The sequence below is a fragment of the Halichoerus grypus genome, chromosome 7 (genome assembly GCF_964656455.1).
Source record: "Halichoerus grypus chromosome 7, mHalGry1.hap1.1, whole genome shotgun sequence".
Taxonomy (NCBI): domain Eukaryota; kingdom Metazoa; phylum Chordata; class Mammalia; order Carnivora; family Phocidae; genus Halichoerus; species Halichoerus grypus.
The window spans coordinates 2,826,595-2,847,337 of record NC_135718.1 but is presented as its reverse complement, the minus strand read 5'-3'; the positions used below and the strand labels follow the sequence as shown (position 1 = coordinate 2,847,337).

At 46.1% G+C, this 20,743-nt stretch overlaps 1 protein-coding gene across 2 annotated transcripts in view; it reads left to right on the top strand.

Moving 5' to 3' along the window:
• The first annotated feature begins 12,468 nt into the window (after positions 1–12,468).
• Positions 12,469–20,743, top strand: part of GLRX3 (glutaredoxin 3) — a 31,841-nt gene continuing 23,566 nt past the window's right edge. For both annotated transcript variants that reach the window (XR_013449550.1, XM_036120733.2), the window contains exons 1-2: positions 12,469–12,608; positions 18,216–18,324. Coding sequence is in view for 1 of the 2 variants with exons in the window: in XM_036120733.2 (XP_035976626.1) it covers positions 12,520–12,608; positions 18,216–18,324 (198 nt within the window). In the remaining variant the exon portion in view is untranslated. The remainder of the gene's footprint in view (positions 12,609–18,215; positions 18,325–20,743) is intronic.

Here is a 20,743-nt window from a genome sequence, read left to right as displayed (position 1 = left end):
GTTTATAGTGCTCATTTTAATATACTAAAGCAAATACATTAACTTTTAGAAAAAAAACTGGAAAATCCTCATGACATCAGATTCTTGCATACATATGACTCCAAAAGCAGAGTCAACAACAACAAAAATAATTTGGACTATATCAAAATTAAACACTTCTGTGCATCAAAGGACACTATAAACACAGTGATAAGGCAACCCACAAAATGGATTAAATATTTGCAAATCATGTCTCTGATAAGGAGTTAATACATAAAGAACACCTAGACTACATAAAGAACACCTACAACTGGACCCCAGAGAAACAAACAACCTGATTAAAGGTGGACAAAGGACTTACATGGACATCTCTCCAAAAATGATATACAATGGCCAATAACCACTTGAAGAGATGTACAACATCAACTAATCATCAGGGAAATGCAAATCAAAACCACAGTGAGATACCACCTCACACCCATTAGGAGGCCTATCATAAAAACACAAGTGTTGGCTAGAATGTGGAGAAATTATAAGCCTGAGCACTGCTGGTGAGAATGTAAAATGGTGCAGCACTATTAAAAACAGTCTGGCAGGGCACCTGGGTGGCTCAGTCGTTAAGCGTCTGCCTTCGGCTCAGGTCATGATCCCAGACCTGAAGGGGGGTGGCCATTAAGGAGGGCACTTGTTATGATGAGCACTGAGGGTTGTATGTAAGTGATGAATCACTAAATTCTACTCCTGAAACCAATATTGCACTGTATGTTAACTAACTAGAGTTTAAATAACAACTTAAAAACATACAAAAAACTATATGGCATTTCCTCAAAAACTTAAGAATAAAATTATGATCCTGCAACTCCACCTCTGGGTACATAACACAAAATAACTGAAAGCTCGGGCTCGAACACCCATGTTCATTGCAGCACTAGACACAGTAGCCAAAAGGTGGAAAGAACCCAAGTGTCCATAGACAGATGAATGGATAAATAAAATGTGGTCCGTCCATACAATGGAATATTATTTAGCCTTAAGGAAGGACATTCTGACACCTGCTACAACATGGAATCCTGAAGGCATTATGCTCAATGAAGTGAGCCAGTCACAAAAGACAAAGTATAATCCTACTTATATGAAGTACTGGAATAATCAAACTCACCAAGACAGACAGATGGTGGCTTCCAGGGGTTGGGGGAGGGGACTGGGGAGTCAGTGGCTCGTGGGTGGAGACCTTCAGTTTAGAAAGACGTGGAGAGTTCCAGACGTGGATGGTGGTGATGGTCGCTTGATGTCACTGAATTGTACACTTAAAAATGTTTAAAATGGTGAGTTTTATGTTATGTATATTTTACCACAATAAAAAAGTAAATATATTAAATAGTAAAAGTAAAGTGTTTTTCGGTGCACCACTTACCATCACTTTCACACCGCCTTCCAGGGAAATGGCTCTCAGGAGGAAGGTGACCTGAGTTCCAGTTCCACCCTGCTTATCTCCAGCTCCCAGGCAGGCTGCTTTAACTTCTCATTCCCCGTCCCTCTCAGTGTATAAAGGTGGAATGCTAAGAGAGGTGCCTACCTCAATGGGGTGCTGTGAGTTTTCGGTGAGATACTGTCTGTAGAGTGGCGGGCATGATGCAGGATGCCCAGTACGTGGTCAGCTCGCTGCAGCGGCCTGACCACCTCTGGTCTGTCCCCATCTGAGCGCTGGACGTTTCTGGAGCTTTGGTTTGCTTACGGCTGCAGAACCTAACTAGTGATGTACACTGGGGCAACTGTTCATTTCTGAGCCTCAGTTTCCCCATCTGTACCGTAGGAATAAAATAGCTTGCTCCTGTCCCCTGCCTTCCAGGAAAGAGAGAGCTTCAAGGAGTGGCTGCAGATTGTTTGAAAAACATGCTCAGGGGGGGCCTGGGTGGTTCAGTCGGTTAGGTGTCCGACCCTGGATTTCAGCTCAGGTCATAATCTCAGGGTCATGAGATCGAGCCCCGCATCGGGCTCTGCGCTGGACATGGAGCCTGCTTAGGATTCTCTCTCTCTCCCTCTCCCTCTGTCCTCCCCACTCATGCACTCTCTCTCTAAAAGTAAATAAATAGAATATATATTTAAAAAAAGAAAAGAAAAACATGCTCAGCTTAGCCTGGCCAAGGGAGACGTGTGTGTGTGTGTGTGTGTGTGTGTGTGTGTGTGTGTGTGTGTGGTGTTGTAGGGAGGGGGTTGAGTAACAGTTTTGTTGCAAAGCTATGCCTGTTTTTCCATTGACTTAAATATCCCCCCTTTCAAGGTCCCTCCAATGACCTCTTTTAAAAATTACTACCTCTGCTTATCTTGCTGGGATGTAAAGAGGCAAAACATATTAAGCCTCTAGCACAGAGCCTGGCACATAGTAGGTGTTTAATAAAGGTCCCTTCTTTTCCTTCTTGCCTGCTTATTAAAAGAAATTCCTGACACTTCCTTGGGCACTAGTATAGGGTTATGTTTTTTCTTTGAAATCTGCAGTTTTTAGATATTATTATAACAATAATGGTCATCATCTTTGCCTGGAAACACTTCCCCCTAATCTGCAATGGCTTGTTTCTTGTTGTTCAGATGTCGACTGAACTGTCTCAGAGGGGCCGCAAGGGGTTAGTTTTCTTTTTTACGACTGGGGTTCTGTATCCCCCCCGCAGAGTGCTTGTTCTCCACTGGCCAGGGACAGGCCTGCAGCAGGACACAGGCCCTGGAGCCTAGAGCAGTCCGTTTGGCATCCCTGACGTCAGCGAATCCCCACAGCAACACTGCTGGGCCATCTTCGTGTTCAGATAAAGAACCAGGCTCAGACACGTTGCCCGCGGTGCCCAGGGCTGCAGAAGGCCCGGGTGGCAGCCCTGAATTCTGACACAGCTCCATCTGGATGGCCTACCCTTTTGCTGCCCTGTAGCCTTTCCTTCCTGTGGAAAGCCTCCTTATTAAGCTGCACGTCTTCCCGAAAACCAGGCGAGTTGGATCAAACAAGTAAGAAACCCCCCCGCCAAGGGCTCCAGTCTGCTATTCACCCCAAGGGCCTTGGTTTCACAGCTCAGTTTCCAGGCCCCCTGCTGTAAAGTGCAGGCCCCCAGAGGTGGCCTTTGCAAGGTGCAGCTCTGTTGTACATCTTTACTCTGCATTCCCACCCGTGTGCCCGAAGTGGCTCGTGCATGGGAGTGTGTGGTCAGGGGCTTTCTCCTCCCTGAGAGCCTGGCAGGTCTCTGCCTCCCTGTGTCCCTCCTGCCCTAGCAGCCTGGGTCCGCCTGGTGCCTTCACTGACCAGGGGCCCTGTGCACGTCTGGCCTCTCTCTCCCCGCCTTTCTCTTTCTCCTCATTGTTCGAGATACAGCTCCCGTGGGACCTCCCCCCCACCTGCGGGGACTGGCCTGGTCCTTCACAGAAGCCACCTTCTTTCTGTCATGCTGTCCCTATCTTCCCATCTGCGTCCATCTGGACTTGGATGTTTTCTGCATAGAGCTGGCATATGACAAATGTTCATCTTGGTGAATTAACATGGAATATGTGCTTCATATGGAAGCCTTGATGATGCTTTCCTCTCCGTCCATGAAAGAAGCCATCTTACAAGTGAGACCATTTTCGGGCACATCACAAAGTCAGAACTAGAAGGGCAAAGGTTCAGTACTGATGGGCGACTGAGGCTCGCTTGCTTGTGCACCTGTTCACCCATTCAGAAACATTCCATTGTCTACAAAGTGGAAGGTTCTCTGAGTAAATGTAGATCTGTCATCCGTGAACTCAGTGGCTGTCCCTGCGTTCTCTGGAAGCTCTAGGAGTGTGTTTATCTCTATGTCCCCACCACCCAGCACAGGCAGGACCCAGGGTGGGATTCAGAACAAAGCCAATGAATGAGTGAATGTGTTATTTGCTCCAGCCGTGGCCAGGAGGCCTTCAAGAGAGGTGCCATGGCTTCTTGCCTTTTCAGGGCTGCTATCAGCTGACGACATTTATTGTTGCTGGGATGTTAAGTGGAATGACAAACTTTCCTATCTCTTGGCCCTCGTTGTCAGCCTTGGTCTTCAACTCTACAGTGAACAGGCAACTTGTAAGGGTCTCTCACTGTGGACAGGCTGTTTTATTCCTAGAGGATTCAAATCTAAGAGATGCACCTCTCTCCAGAAGATCAGTGCATGTTTGTTTTCCTGCGGGTCATGGTTTTGCTCCAGTGCCCTTTTAGCTCAGGCTCTATTTTCTTTTATGGCAAGACTTGGTGTAAGATTTCTCTAAATGCAGTCTTTATAATGATCCAGGAATACTTCATTGAGGCAAAAAAAAAAAAAATAACCCACCATATTTCAACTTTCAAAATAATATCTCTACGTGGAGAATTTTGTGATCTAAGCCAGTTCCCTAAATTATTTCCTGGCATTGTAAATGTGCTCTTCAGGGGTGACCAACAATAGATAATTATTTAATACTGCAAGACTTTATGACCAGTGCAAATTAGAGATGTATGTGATGCTATATAATGTTTGTGCCCCAATCCATCCCATAACGTAAGTGTAAACACTTGCTACGTACAGAAGGCAAGCATTTCATGGTCTGTCGTTTTGCATTTTCTTCACAGGTGCTGTAAAAAAATAAAAATATTAAAAACCCACAACTGTGCCTTATAAAGTCAATAATAGCTTTCTGTTTGAATGGAAGTATTAATTGTATCTCATCTTAACTTATCTCTGCTCCTAATCACTTGGCAATGTTTGCCAAGCGCCAGACACCAGCATACTCTCTGTGCTACGCTATGTCTCAACAATAGATTGAATTTTTAGCATGATGTTTTCTATTTCATCCTAAATTTCTTTTATTTGCGAGTGTACGAAGTCACACTGGTTACATTTGATAATCCATTTTTGGCATGTATTTTCATATAAATTATAGGGTGTTTTGGCCTCTCAGCTCTCACGACCTAGCGAGGAGAACCCCCTGCATGTGGAAATATGACTGTGTGTGGGTTGGAAGTAATAAGGGTTATAAATGACTCACTAGGTATAGAAAATAAAGGAAAAGACTTATTGAGGAGAAGTAAAGAAGCTTGCTCTCTTTATGCACCATGAAAGAAGGCACTATGAGAGATATATTACTGCCCTTTCTTGTTATTTCTAAGGGGGTTTTTATTAACCCCTTTTTATCAATCAAAATAAATTGATTGCCCATGAATGCAATATTTCCTGACTATATACAATTTGAAATTACAAAACAAAAGCAAAACCATGGAAGCTCATATACTACATCTTCCGGTAAATAAGAGACAGACCCTCTCCGAAGAGATTGCTAAATAGTGTTAAAGGTTTGTACCATCCCTTAGAACATTCTCTTTAAGGACATGGTTAGGCCTTGGGATTCTTTTGGAATTCGGCTTCATCCTGCCGTGTTAGTGACCAGGTATGCTAGAACACTGTCATTTCATATTTATGTCCCATCATAAAAGGACATATTTCTGTAAGGTAAATACGGTTATGGCCAATAATAACTCAGTCCTGTGGAGGAATGATGATTCAAGGGGAGAGAAAACTGGGTGCCCAGAAACCAACTGTGCATCCTGAAGAGGGGTCCAGTCACTGCTCCTTGTGATTCAAGGACAAAAAAATGCATGGAAAACTAGAAAACTGGGCTTTCATCCAAATAGCGGAAAGCATCCCTCCTGGTCTGCCCCAGGCCTGAGAGAAAGCCCGAGAGTCGGGGACAATAGGAATAAAGCGCAGCAGAATAGAAGGTGGGGCTGACAGGGCTACCCCCATGGAGGGGCCAAGGATGCCAGATAGCTCTGTCCTCTTCCATCTCAGCCCCTAGGGCGGCTGCGGCCGGACCTGTGCCAGGCTCGGTACCTGGCAGAGCTGTCCTTAGGGTCTGCAGAACCGGCCAGATGCGGCTTAGGGGTGCCGTCTCCCTCAGACATGGGGCATCAAGGGCTACTCTTTCCGGGCTCCCATACCTCTTCGTCTTATCCTAGGAAGGAGACTTTCACCTCTATCTCCTGTTATTCATTCTGTAGTTCAACACAATCGAACTGAGAAAAGGATGTATGTCTTGGTCGGAAAGTCTAAAGGGGGTGTTGGCATTGGAATTTTTAAGTGAGATATTCTGATTAAATAATAAATTAAATAGTAAATAAGTAATAAATAAACAATAAATTAAATAAGTATTAAAGAAATAATGAAGTGTACTTCATATGAATGAGTAGTAGATACTGACTTAATGTAGGCTGCTGATGGAGTTAACCCCAAGGTTTGCTTTCCCCTGATGGAAGGACACATCCATGGAGGTGTCAACTTAGCTACTTCGTCATGAGAACATGGAATACTGACTCATTTATGTTATATACATACTACAGGGCAGCAGGGCCCATGCAGCGTGTAAATATCAGTGGTGTGCTTTTTTTTCCCTTTCTTTTTTTGCTTGTTTGGTTCTGGAGGAAGGAATTTAAAGTCAGTAGTGATTTCACAAGAAAACCGTCCCAGCCATTGAAAGCCGACAGGGGCAAGCCAGTTTGGAGACCACCGAACAGGGAATCCCTTCTGGATTTGAAGCAAACCCAGATTTGGTCCCCGCACCCAGAGTTATGTCATTCTTTTGCCACCCCCCCTCCCGAAACTGCCCCCGGACTTCCTGGAGAGCAGCTGCCGTAGGCAGTTGCGGAGGCTCCCGAGTCGGCTGAGTACAGGTGCCTTGAGCATCATACATTTCTGCCCTGACCAGCCCACCAGATCTAGCGGGAGGCCATTGTGCTGGGCCAACATTCACACAGCAACTCTGGAAAAGGTCCAAATACACATTTCAGATGACAAAACAGAATCCTGGTGTCCCTTTGTCCTGCACCTGGGGGAAAATGTCATTGTTCTGTTTCACAGAATAGAAAGTGCAGGAGAGACTATGGACTCTGAGAAACAAACTGAGGGTTCTAGAGGGAAGGGGGGTGGGGGGATGGGTTAGCCCGGTGATGGGTATTAAAGAGGGCACGTTCTGCATGGAGCACTGGGTGTTATACGCAAACAATGAATCATGGAACACTACATCAAAAACTAATGATGTAATGTATGGTGATTAACATAACATAATTAAAAAAAAGTGCAGGAAGCGTTCAGGCCGACTTTTGAGGAATTTAGGCAAGGGTAAGATTGTGGTCATTGATTTAACTAAAGCCAAACGGATCAGCTTTCCAGGTTGGGATGGCATCTGCCGTGTGTTGAGAACCAGTGACTATGAGTTGTGCGTCATGGAGCTGTGTGTTTAAGGAACATGTGTGTGTGTTCCCAGTGTTTCCCAGACCTCTGTACCCTGAATTTCTTCCATGGGCAGGAAGGGCCAGCTCCACTCACAGTGCCCATTGGACGCTCCAGACAGCCGTGACATCTCCATGCCAGGGCAGACCGTGAGAGAATGCCAAGGTTGGTGGGACAGAGGCCCATGCGTTCAAATGAGACCACACGGGTGGGGAGCCAGTGTCTGGAAGGGTGCTTGCTGAGACGTCCGCTGTGGGAGCCACACAGCCCGAGGAGCTCGCCTGGTTAAAACTTCTTAGCTCTCTTAAGAATTACTTTTTTTTTTTTTTTAAGATTATTTATTTGACAGAGAGAGAGACACAGCGAGAGAAGGAACACAAGCAGGGGGAGTGGGAGAGGGAGAAGCAGGTTCCCCGTGGAGCAGGGAGCCCGATGTGGGGCTCGATCCCAGGACCCCGGGATCATGACCTGAGCTGAAGGCAGACGCTTAACGACTGAGCCACCCAGGCGCCCCTTAAGAATTACTTCTGATTGAGAAGTGATCTTGTTTGTGACACCAGATCAAGTTCATCTGTGTCCTTAGTTTCTCAAAACTGAAGCAAGAATTATAAATAGGAGCAGAGAATTAACACCAAATGGACTTAGAGAATACATACACAGACACACATGGGCGCACACACAATACTGTAATGTAGAAGGTTGACCCAGGACAATAGGCAGCTGCGTATAGACATACACAGTGATTATGAACACTCATCATCAACAGGGTGTCCTGGACTCTGCACCTGCCGTGATCACACCTGCAAACAAACACGCGTGTGAGCGTGCAAGTGACAACGGCGTCCTCCTCTCCCCGAGCCCTGCCCTGGCATGCCTTCCCTGTACAGCACAGACCTAGTAACTGTTACAGAATGTCAGCTGAGAAGCTGGGGGGGGAAGGTGCTCGAAGTTGGCAGGTCAGGGAAAAGCACCTCTTTGGTGGATCAGCAGAGTGTTTACAGGCATGAAACCAGTTTGTGTAAATTCTGAATTGTGGCCTCGCTAGGTTGCATAAAGGAGCCACCAACAAAGGATGCTCCTTGCCCAGCCTGAGGAGGCAGCTGATGCCACCTACAGCCTGCAGACTGGCTCTGCATCCGATCCGGCCACGCTGTCTGGCCCTCCGTGGAAGACAAGAGATTAGATTGATGCTGGGGAGGGAAATGGGCAGTCAATGCTCAGGATGAATTTTTTTCCTGGTAAATTATAAATAATTAAACATGAGTTTAAAAATTATCTGACTAAAGTGTTTTTGGAGATTGCAGTAATTGGATTAAGGTTTGTGAATACATTTCTTATAAATATATTTCTTCTAGAGAGCACCTTATGAGATATGCCCATGTCTCTGTGTGTGTGTGTGTGTGTGTGTGTGTGTGTGTGTAGCAAGCCCAAAACATTCAACCCAATTCTAGATTAGGTTAGTGGGTACATGCTTATCCATGTAGTCGTATCTTAGGAGAACTGCTGCGGAACCATCAGATAACGCACACTTCTGAAAAGAAATGGAATGTATTTTTATTGGCAAAGCCAAGATGAAGTACGTCTTGAAATCTGTTTTACAAATAAACTTGCACATAAATTGTCCATTCACTGCTTCGAAATCTTTTTTTCACGTTTGAGGAGCTGTCAGGGGTCCCTAATAAACATGAGTCTTATTTAGTTTACTGGATATGTAATTCTCCTTTTCTTTGAAAATAATTATTTTTCAAACAAGTGCAGCAAAAATACAACCAATAAAAATCTAGCTATGACAGCATAAACAACCTTTACAGCCAGCATATACATAGAGTTCTTCCAATAAAAGCAGTTTCTGGTAAGGAAAGGAACACAAAATTGGCCGACTGGTGCCGAGATCCAAGGCTGGGGTTCCTAAGGGTTGACAGACAGACCCTCACAGCCTATTCCCATTTCCCCATTGGGATAGCCCCTGACTGTTGGGGACAGTTGGAGCATCCCACCTGCCGGCATATTTCAACATGGTTTGTGAGACACCCTCCCCAAGGCCCATTCTTGAAGGGGCCACCAAAGCTGATGGACAGTGGGGTGAGAAGTTCCTTGGAGGGCTCTGCAGGGCAGGACACAGACCCTCTGCCTTTTGGTTCTCCCTATCCTGCATCCAGCGCTGTGGTCTCTCGAGAGGGTGGTACCAGGGCAATGGCAGGGCGGGGGCACAGGGATTAGGGCGGATTTCGTAGAATCTGGCCCAGGGATTCTGCTCTGGATTTTGGTCACCTCTAGTCCACCTGTCGGGGCTCTCTGGAAGTGCCTTATTTGGGTCCTTCCCAGCCCTGCACCCAGTGGTGGTCACTGTGCCCCTTCTTAGGAGCCCTGGCCACCAGCGCGTGTGGAGAGAGCATGAGCCCGTGGGGGGAGGGGGGGAGGAATGGGCTCCTGGGCATCCCCAGCCAGGTACAGACTCCTCCTGGGGAGCTCCGTGTTCGCGGGTTCTCAGCAGACGTGCGGGTGTTCATTTATGCTTTTTATAGTAGCTGGAGAAGATGTTATCCCAGCTTGAGAACAGAAATTAAAATATGTATCCTTCAGGTGCAAATCTACTGTACTTAGAGTTTTACTGTTTCTCTGCAGGGGGGCTCCATTAATCTTGTAACAGGGAAATTCCTAAGGAGATTAATTCCCTCCAGTTGGGGTTATTCTCAACTGGTCTTCAGGGGCGGAGTAATTGGAATTTAAGAGTCTCTCTTAAAAGAAAGGAAACATTGGCCATTTCACTTGAATAACAACACTTTTTAATGCCATGCTTTGCCCATTAAAAACGCTGGCTCCTTCTCTCCCCCTCAGTACTCCTGTGTCTCTGGGCTCCTTGAGGTGAGGTTTACAAACCCCTGCCAGGCGGGGGTTTTGTTCCCTGCCCTCCACAGTCCTCCTCTACAGTGACCGGGTATTCCTCTCCACTGTGGCTCGTTGGCGTCTGCCCAGCACTCGGCCCTGTGCCCTGCCAGGGAGTGACACTTGGCCCCGGGAAGGAAGGATGTGTCATTAAAAATGCACAGCTAAAATACTTCCTTGCCTATTTAGGAGCAGTAAATGTTAGCTGTCATTACCTGGAAAAATAATTACACCTCCATCTCTCTCTCACACACTCCCTCCTTTAAAATGGGGTCAACTTACCAACATCAAGTGGGTGGAGCTGCTTTGCTGCCAGGAAGGCCCCCTGCAGCTCTGTCTGGAACTTTGGCTCTCCCAGACCAGGATTTCAGTCTTCACAGCCCAGAACCCAAGCATGGGTCCCCATGTTCCAGGTCCCTGAGCTGCCACACAGCACCCTTGGGGAAACCTAACGTCCTTTTCAGGGCTGTGCTGGGAGAGCTGTTCCTGGTTCCTGAATGAGCAGGGTCTGGAAGCCTAGGAGAGGCTCCTACCCAGGGGACACTTCAGGTAAAATGTCACTGGGTTCCCAAAGGGGATGCCCTGAGGGAATAGGACATGGCTACGTGATGCTTACATATGAGGTCAGCAGAAGTTCGGTGCCTGGGATGAACACACATTGGGGACATTGGCCAAAATCAGCCCCAATATCTTGCTTTCCTGTGTCTTTGAGCTTTTGAGCACCAACAGGGGCCTTTGGGAGAGCCAAGTCCAGAGTACTCTGCAATAGGCTACACCAGTTTGATACGATAATGAGTTTTTCCCTTTGGGTGCAACATGCTTAGAGAGAGGACAGGGTATTAACAGCACCTGGGTGGGATGGGGTGCCGTGGTGGGGCACCAGATGGGCGTGAGGTGGTAGCAGAAAGCCTAGGGCGAGTCTCGATGCTGCCCCTTCCTTGCTGTGGGTCTGGTTGTTGCCTTAGCTACAAGGTGTAGGTAGGCAGTGATGTTTTTACATAAATACAGACACATGTTGAAGGCTTTGGCAGGCTGAAAATCACCACGGGCATGTATATATGGTACAGACCTGTCGCTCAGACACAACAGCCAAATACTGCTTGGGCTCAGGGCCCAGTGGAGTGGTATCTGTGGCCAAAGTCAGAGCATTTTAAAGCTCAGAGGTCAGCTTCTAACCGTTAGGCCTGTTGATGTCAATAGTGAGAGCTGCAGAGAGCAGGAGGCAGAAGTGGAAATGTAATCTGGGAGTTTCCCTAACATTCTTCTTTGAAAGTAGATAGGTGCTCTGTAGCTGGTGTGTGCTGCTCTCAGCAAATTCCATTTGAAGGGAAAGTCAGAATTTTTAAAACAGCCACATTAGAGGGAGTGAATACTGCTGCTTTTTGAAAAAGAATCACTATAGCACATTTCCCTAGTGCATTACAATTTCATTATTTTTTAAATTACAAAGCCAGTCCATGTTCTTTGAAAAAATGCAAATGATACTAAGAAGTACATGATGTAAAAAGGGAAGATCCTCCCTTTGACTCCCCACCTTTCTGGGGGCGAGCTCTCCTAACACTTTGGGGCATATCCTTCTGAAGACCTTTTTTTCTATGCTACGTTCATCTGTATATAGCTATGCTATTTTATTTACCTATAATTCTGTTTAAAATGGCCATCGGAGTATATACATCCTGTTTTGCAAGGTGCTCTTCCCCCCACCTTCTACTGCGTTTTTATATAGTAATCTCTAGATTTTATTTATTGAAAAAAAAACTTTTTTTACATTTTAAAATAATTTCGTGTCACGCGCGGTTGTAAGGAATAATACAGAGAGATCCTGTGTACATTCTCCCCCAAAGATGACATCTCGCAAAGCCATAGAACAAAACCACAACCGGGATGTCGGCATTCACGCCCTCCGCCCCTCTTCTTCGGATTCCGCAGTGTTACTGGAATTCATGTGCGTGTGTATGTGTTTTGTCCCATGGATTTTGTGTTTAGGTTTGCATACGTACCACCACAGCTGGGATACAAAACAGTTCCTCGGGGCTCTTACTGCATGTGATCCCCCATTTTCAGTAACATCCCGCCTTTTACTTAATTTCATTTTAGGTTAAAATGTCATCTTGTTGAGCGGCCAGACCTCGTGACTTCACCTGCACTCCGCACACGCGCGCACCCCTTCTCCCAGCCGCTGTAGTCGCCGCCGACGCGCTGTGGAGCCCCGGGTAGGTGCGCAGTCCCGGGGAGCCGGGAGCACGCGGGCCCGGCGCGCGGGCACTCCCCCGGAAGCCCCGCCCCGCTTCCGCGCTCGCGGCTGGCGCAGGCCCGGGGCGGGGCCGGAGGGCGGGGCTTCCGCGCGCAACTGCCCGAGGCCCCGCCCCCGCCGGCCGCCCACGCTCGATTGCTCCTGTCTGGCGGCGGCAGCATGGCGGCGGGGGCGGCTGAGGCGGCGGCGGCTGTGGTGGAGGTCGGCTCAGCCCAGCAGTTTGAGGAGCTGCTGCGCCTCAGAGCCAAGTGAGCGGCGCGGCGGGCGGCAGGGCTGAGGGGACGCGCGCGGGGAGCGGCCTCTCGGGCGGCGGCGGCTTGCGGCCCGGCTCCTTCGCGCCCCGCCGGCGGGGCCTGTTGGGGCGGCAGACTTGTGGGGTCCCCGGCTTCCGATCCCGGCCCCCTGGCCCCAGAAGAGGAGCGGGATGGGGGGCCGAGCTCGGCCCCCGGCCCGGCCCCGCCGTCCGGCCTGGCGGCCCCCGGGGCCTCCGGCGACGCGGTGACTCAGCCCCGGGGCCGGGGGGGAGGGGGCGAGCAGACCCCGCCGGCCCGCGACCCAGGCCCGGCCCCGGCCCGCTTTGTCAGCAGCCCGCGGTTCAGGGAGGCCTAGCTGCTGGGGCGACTGTGCCCGGTTGGCGCCGAGCGCTTGTGGCGCCCGGGGAGTCCGGCGGTGCTCACTCTGTGCGGCTTACCTGCCGGCTGGGGTCGGCTCTGGTTTGGCACACGTGCTTCTAGCTGTCGGGCCGCCCTGGAGAGGGGACCCGGGGGCGGGCACGGAGACCGTGCTGGGGGAGGGGGCGCTTACGGGCCAGTGTTCCGGGGCGGCGCCGCAGCCCGGAGGCCGCCGGGCCCGGAAGCCCTCCGAGGACGGCTGGGAGCTCCAGGGTCCGATCGCCTGCGAGGCGGCCCCCAGCCCTGCCTCTAACTAGCCTTGGAAGCCCTGCGCAAGTTTCAGAGCCGGGCCTCAGTTTCCCCAGCGGTGAAACGGATGAGAGTCGTGGCTGCGTCCGGGTGGGGCGGTGGGGGGTGGATGGGATGGTGCGGGCGCCGTGCTGGCCTCGCGTGCGGGGACGCTGGCCCGTAGGCTCTTCGGCGCGGAACCGAGTGCCTGCGTGGCGCTCCCGGGCGGGGCACGCTTGTGGACCACAGCCAGTGGCATTTTGCCCCCCGAATTTGAAGTAGAGGCAGGTAGTGCTCCGCTCGGGAGAGCAAGTGGGACCGGGGAGTTGTCTGTGTTGGAAACGGAGCAGGGCGACAGGTACCTCCCTACTCTGGTTGGTCACGCTTTACGGAGGTGACGGAGTTAAAGGTGTTAACCAGAGCAGCCCGTTTGACATTTCAGGTTTACTTCGAAAATTGTTTAGGGGGGAAAAGGGGGGAAATGACCATTACTCATTGATGAAGGGTGGGTTGTGATTCTTCCAGCACTTGCGTATAGGCAGCCCAAGTAGGGACGGCGCCGGAGGTGGGCTCTGGAAAGGAGCCGGGCTTGTGTGCACCTGCCCTTCCTGAATGTTTCAACTTACTGTCACCTGAAAGACCGTTTTGCCTCGTGTGTTGCACATTTTGGTTTTTATGTTTCATTTTTTATCGTAAAAATCCTTGAAATAACACGGTCCATACGATTTGGATGTATTTTTCCCGGTGGTCTGTACTCGAAGTGATCCAGAGAACAGCATACCTTTTCCGTAGTGATTAGTTGAAACAGGGCACCTGGAAATGATGGATGGCATCTTGGAAGGAATAAATCTCTGCCGATTTTGTGAAAATGAAAGCATTGGAAAACATTAAACAGTACTTGTTACCGTAATCATTTAAAAATCTACTTCCTAAATACCATTTCTCAGTTTTAAAATTTTATGTGAGTTGAAATTTTTGCGGGCACCTGGATGGCTCAGTCGGTTAAATGTCTGCATTCTGCTCAGGTCATGATCCCCGGGTCCTGGGATCCAGCCCTGTGTCAGGCTCCCTGCTCAACTGGGCTCTGCTTCTCTCTCTGCCTCCCCCGACTTGTGCTCGTGCTCTCCTTCTCTCTCTTTCAAATAAATGGATAAAATCTTTAAAAAGACATTTTTGTTTTGCTTAAATCGTCTCAGGTGTTTGTATATCACTGAAACCTCAGCTGGTCTATACAGTGGGGGTATTAATACCCATTTGTAAAATACTTAAGAGTCTAGCATATGATAGTATTTAATAAATTGTAGCTGCTGTTATCTGCAGACAAGTAACTGCAGCAGCAGAACACCTAGTAATAATAGAGAAACAGCTCTTCATTGAGCACTAATTATTTTGTTGATGTACAACCAATGTTCATTACATTGTCTAAAATCATGTTAGTTAGGATTTGAACCTGGCCTTTAAAGTTTTTCCTCAAACAGTGCACCATGCAAGTTGGGTTATTTCATGCAGACATGTAACCTGAGAGGGTAGCAGCATTTATATTTGTTTCAGGTTTATGTCCTTATGCTACTAGGCAGTGTGTACTTAGAGAGCTGAGCATCTAAATAGGAGGTTGTTGTGGGTAATGTACAATTACTATTAATATGGTTTTATTTTTAAATATTTTTATATTTTTGTTTGATCTTGCCAATATCCCAGGGTATTAGTTATTGCTAATTTATTTTGTTTTATTTTTAAAATATTTTTAAAAGATTTTATTTATTTATTTGACAGAGCGTGAGCACAAGCAGGGGGAGCAGCAGGCAGAGGGAGAGGGAGAAGCAGGCTTCCTGCTGGGCGGGGACCCCAATGTGGGGCTCCATCCCAGGACCCTGACCTGGGCCGAAGGCAGACACTTACCCTACTGAGCCACCCAGGCGCCCCTAGTTATTGCTCTTTTACAATATGGAAGTTAAGATTGCACATTTAAATTAGGATTTAAATTACTCTTCAAAACCATGTTAGTAGTAATGGAATTTAAATTGTGTGGGTATACCTTTTTCCTTTTTTTTAAACTGTTAAGAGTATAGTTAATACACAATAGTATATTAGTTTCAGGTGTTATCTTTTTTGCATAGGTCAGTTCATACTGTTAAAAAATTTGGTAACATTTAAATTTTAAAAAATATCATATTGTGAGCATTTTTCCATGTCATTAAAATTCTTTGAAATATGATTTTTAATGACTTGATAATATTTTGTTATAGGACCATTAAAAAAGCTATAGTGTTGTTGAAGAATTGATTCTTCCTGTTATTTGGCTGTGTAAGATAATTGGAAGGTGTCTTTACTCCTTAGGATAGATACTTGACAGTGTGTAAGAAATTTCTGAAAGGTTCCAATTTAATTTTTACCAGTAGGATATGGAAATGCTTGGCTCCTTCAATCTTTTTGTTTTTTTTTTTATCATGGAATATTATTATTTAAAAACTCATTTTTCAGTTTAGTTAGAAGTGGTATCCCAGCTTTTTTAAAAAAATGAGGCATTACTTACATACCATAATAAAATGCACGGATTTTAATAGCTAGGTGTGATGAATTTTAACAGTTGTACATACACAAGTAACCACCATTCAAAACAATATAGAGCCCCAGAATGTTCTTTAGCTCCTTTCCTGTAATCCCCACCACTGACCCACTCTCTGTCACTATAGGTTAGTTTTGCCTGTTCTTTGTACTTTATGTAAATGGAGTTACACAGCTCATGGTCTTGAATGTCTGGGTTGGTTTCCTCATCATGTTTTCTTTTTTTTATTTTATTTTATTTTATTTTATTTATTTATTTATTTATTTATTTATTTATTTGAGAGAGAATGAGAGACAGCATGAGAGGGAAGAGGGTCAGAGGGAGAAGCAGACCCCCCGCTGAGCAGGGAGCCCAATGTGGGACTCGATCCCGGGACTCCAGGATCATGACCTGAGCCGAAGGCAGTCGCTTAACCAACTGAGCCACCCAGGCGCCCTCCTCATCATGTTTTCAAGATGCACATTGTTGCATGCATCTATAGTTGGTTTCGTTTTATTGCCCAGTAGTATTCTGTTGTATAAATATACAACAGTTTCTCCAATTTGTGGACATTTGAGAGCACGAGTAGGGGGAGGGTCAGAGGGTGAAGCAGACTCCCCTCTCAGCAGGGAGCCTGATGCGGGACACATCTGACATTTATTTGTAGCTTTACCCATTCTTGATTCCTTCACTCCTGACCCAGAGGAGGCTGTCCCTTCCCTCATGGTGAATTCTCTGCTCTTAGATTTCCCCTCCTGCCGCCCCCGAAGACCTTTGCATCCTCAGCCTCTCGTGTCTTTATCCTTTCCCTCTCCACTTGCACTACCCTCTATGAAACAAACATAAGGATTTTCTTGTATTAAAAAGAGCGCAAATCCCTTGATCCTGTCTTTCCCTCTGCCTAGGACTCTCTCTGTTCACAGCCAGATCTCTTCAAGTGTAGATTTCTAGCAGCCTACAGCCTCATCTTAGGTTCAGTCCCCGCATGCTGCAGTCTGACTCGTGCTTCTTCTGCCCTGCAGCATTGCTGGGGCCCTTACAGCTGCATTGGATGGTTGTCAGTTCTTCCTTCTTGACATCTTTCTCTTGACTTCTGGGAGGCCCTTTAACCTTGCTGTGCTTTTTAGGCTCCATTTTCTGGTCTACTGTCTGGGTTCCTTTTCCTCCATCTGTCCTAACTTACTGTCGATGAGCCCAGAGGCTCTGACCTCTGTCTTTTATCCTCTAGGGTAGGAGAGCTTGGTGCCAGCTCCATTTCTTGATTCCCAAATCTATCTGCAGATGAAGCACAGACTTCTTTCCTGAGCTCCAGACCATCACTAACAGCCCCCAGCCCCCTCAGGCTTCCTTTCCCCTCAAGTTAGCAGCTTCTATACATGATGCGTGGCTCGTGCCACCACTAGTCATCAGTCACTGAGCCAGAAACTTGGAGTTGGCTCTAGACCATGCTTCCAAGGTCACCAAATCCTGTCCCTCCTACCTCTGAAGTCCTCCCTTTGCTTCTGCTCGCCAGCACTGGGTGGGAGGCTTATGCTTCTCGTGGCTGTACTGTTTACAGTTGGCCACTCCTTTCCTTGCCCACAGGTTAGTTGTCCTTAGTTCCTTTCTCTATGTGACATATTTTTCAGTGTGTTTCCTTCCTGGTTTTTCAGATTTTTTTGGTTGGGGATAATTATAATTTGTACTTAGACTCCTATAGAAGGGTTTTTCAGTTCAATATGAAGATAGACTTAAAAGATATCTTAGCCAAGACCATTTTATATGAAAATGGTTGATAAGTACATACTGAGATGCCTAAGAACTTAGTCAATAATTTATTAATCCACTGTTCTGTTCATACCATCAATTTTTAGAAAATCTTTTGTGGTAGAATATAAAAAAAGCCTGTCTTTGTGAAAATCAGTTCCATTCTTTTCCCTTGTTTTCTGCCTGTGTGCCTTCCATTTTCAACATTTTATTCCTGTTCCTATGGTCACAGTTAGAGCCCAGCATCACAGTACTGTGCTTAAAAAGTGAATACCCCATAGTACCTATGCATCTGTAGCCATTTGTCACAGACGTGGTGCTTCGGCTGCAGAAATCTAGTTTCCAGCTTTCCTAAGGGTCTGAAAACATAATTGATTTATATGACTATTAGTTGAGATGGATGAATATTTAGAACCACTTCATAGGAGCTAAGTCTTCACTCAAGAAATATCATTAAATTGAAAACTCATCCAAAAGATTACCAAGACCTTGTAATAAGCCTTATATTTCAGTCTGTGTTTAATACGATAGAATTCTAGCAGTAGAAAAACATTTCAGGCAGTTCTTGTAAAGATTGTTTTGGTAATAGAATTTAATCTATGTCAGTATTTCCTTATTTCTAAAGATACTGTAACTTTAAAAGATTGCATTTTGATGATTTCCAGGTCCCTCCTTGTGGTCCATTTTTGGGCGCCATGGGCTCCACAGTGTGCTCAGATGAACGACGTGATGGCAGAATTAGCCAAAGAACAGCCTCAAGTTTCGTTTGTGAAGGTATTATATTTTTGGTGTCACGTCTTTTATGAGGCAGACTGCATTTTATTAACATAAGGGAGGAGGGATTTGGAATTCCACATGTTTATAATTGGTGTTATTTTTTATTATTTTTGCAGTATATTATTCTTAAAAACCTTAAAATTGTTTTGCATTTCTCAAGTATGAAATACTGTGACAATAACCACACTTTCCCTAACGTGTGTGGTGGGAGGACAGAACTAGTAAATTGCAGGATGGGTAGTGGGGATGTTCGCCAGCAGAAGCAACTAGATCATTCACTGTGGATCATTGTGTTTTGAATATAGTAAAAATATTAACAAAGCTTGCTTCATTGAAGAGCAAGGTGTGATATGGAAAGCGAGTAAAGGAAGGGTGTGTGGAGGCCGCTAGGAACCAGGGGAACAGGAAGAAGCAACTGTCTTGGATCACGTAAATGCAGACCTATAGGAGAAACTGAAAGCTTTTCTGACCTGTTTAGGAAGCAGAGGAGAAAGGAATCGAGCATCTCCCTGCCTTGCCTTGTTTCCACCCGGCTGTGCACACTCCGCATTCCTAGTGTGTCTCTTGGGTGGGCACGTACCAGGAAGGTGATAGTTGAGGCTGTAGATGAGCTCACTTGGTTGAGCACATTTAATGCTGTCAATTAGGACTTAGTCTTGGTTGAGGCAACAAAGCCCAAATAGGAGTCAAGAACCTTAGAAATGCATTTTTGGGAAGGGAGGCACACGCTGTATTCAAAAACTTGAAATCCTTAGGATTTAAAGAAACAAAAAGTACCAAATCCTTATTTTTTAAAACTATAATTAGGGAGTTCAGAGCACATGTTGGCAAATATACCCATTTATGGGGCTAAAAGTGGTATCTTCTGTATTTTCCACTTTTTATGTAAACTGAAAACAGAATTCTGACAGGCTAATTCATCTGTGTAATAGGCGCTGTAATTTTCAGGCAATTTCTATATAGGTAAGTGTGCTTTGAATAGGTATTGCAGGTAGATGTCTCAAAATCAGAACCGCGAAAGGGGTGTACAGTGAGAATGCTCCCCCACACCTTCCCTGCCAGCCCTGGTGTCCCACCCTGTGAAGAAGGGACTTCTTATATTAATTTTGCATGATTCCTTTCAGTGTTTTTTTTTTTATGAAGATAGAGCAAATATAGATGTAATAGTTAGATTTTTAAAATTTAAGGACTCACTTAAAATTCCAATGAAATGTGTAATGTAACCTTAGAATGTAACCCTAAAATGTCCAATATAAATAATAGAAGGAGACATTAAAACTGCATGTTTGGTCAGTGATAAAAGATAATGATTACCAGTGAAATGAATGATTAAACATTTCAATCATAAGATTAGTCAAGATGATGGTAATTGTTGCATGTCTGCTTTTATGTGTATAATGTTTCTGGTTTAGGTAACACATTGTTCTTAGCTGCCATCTGAATGATTTATTTAAGGCAACTATAGAATTACTTCTCACATTGGTACCACACTTGGCAGTGAGATTTTAAGTTGTTCAAGTGCTTAAGTGTCTGAGTAAGCCAGGGGTTGGGAAGTCCTTATCTGTCGGGGACACCTGAACCTGAGTGCACCTGCTGTTCGTGGGAAGGCTGACAGCATGAGGTGGGTAGTTCTTCCAGGAGGCATTACTTTCTGGAAATGTACTCTGTGGAGTAGTTTTTCTTTTCTTTCCCCCCCCCCTTTTTTTTTTTTAGGATTTTATTTATTTTAGAGAGCATGTGAGTGGAGGGGAGCTGCAGAGGGGGAGGAGAGGGAGGGGGAAAGAATCTCAAAATCTCAAACAGACTCTGCACTGAGCATGGAGCCTGACACAGGGCTCGATCTCACAACCCTGAGATCATGACCTGAGCTGAAGCCAAGAGTCAGACGCTTAAGCGACTGAGGCACCCAGGCGCCCCAGCAGTGTTTCTTTTAAATGGCAAAGATAATTTGCATGGAGTTTGTAAGGTAGGTAATTTAAATGATGAGTAAATAAGTAAAATATTTGAGAGATCTGTTGGCATGCCCCAGTAAGAGAGGATGCGGTTCATTTAAAGAGAGCTTTCTTTTGTTAATGAGAGCTTTTGAGCCATCTAGGGTAGGGAACTGATGTTCTGCCACCTCTGTGTCTTTTAATTTGATTTCTTAGTTTTTTTCTTTTTATTTATTTATTTATTTATTTTTTTAAAGATTTTATTTATTTATTTGACAGAGAGAGAGATAGCGAGAGCAGGAACACAAGCAGGGGGAGCGAGGGAGAGGGAGAAGCAGGCTTCCCACTGAGCAGGGAGCCCGATGTGGGGCTCGATCCCAGGACTCTGGGATCATGACCTGAGCTGAAGGCAGACGCTTAACGACTGAGCCACCCAGGCGCCCCAGTTTTTTTCTTTTTAAAGATATTATTTATTTGAGAGAGAG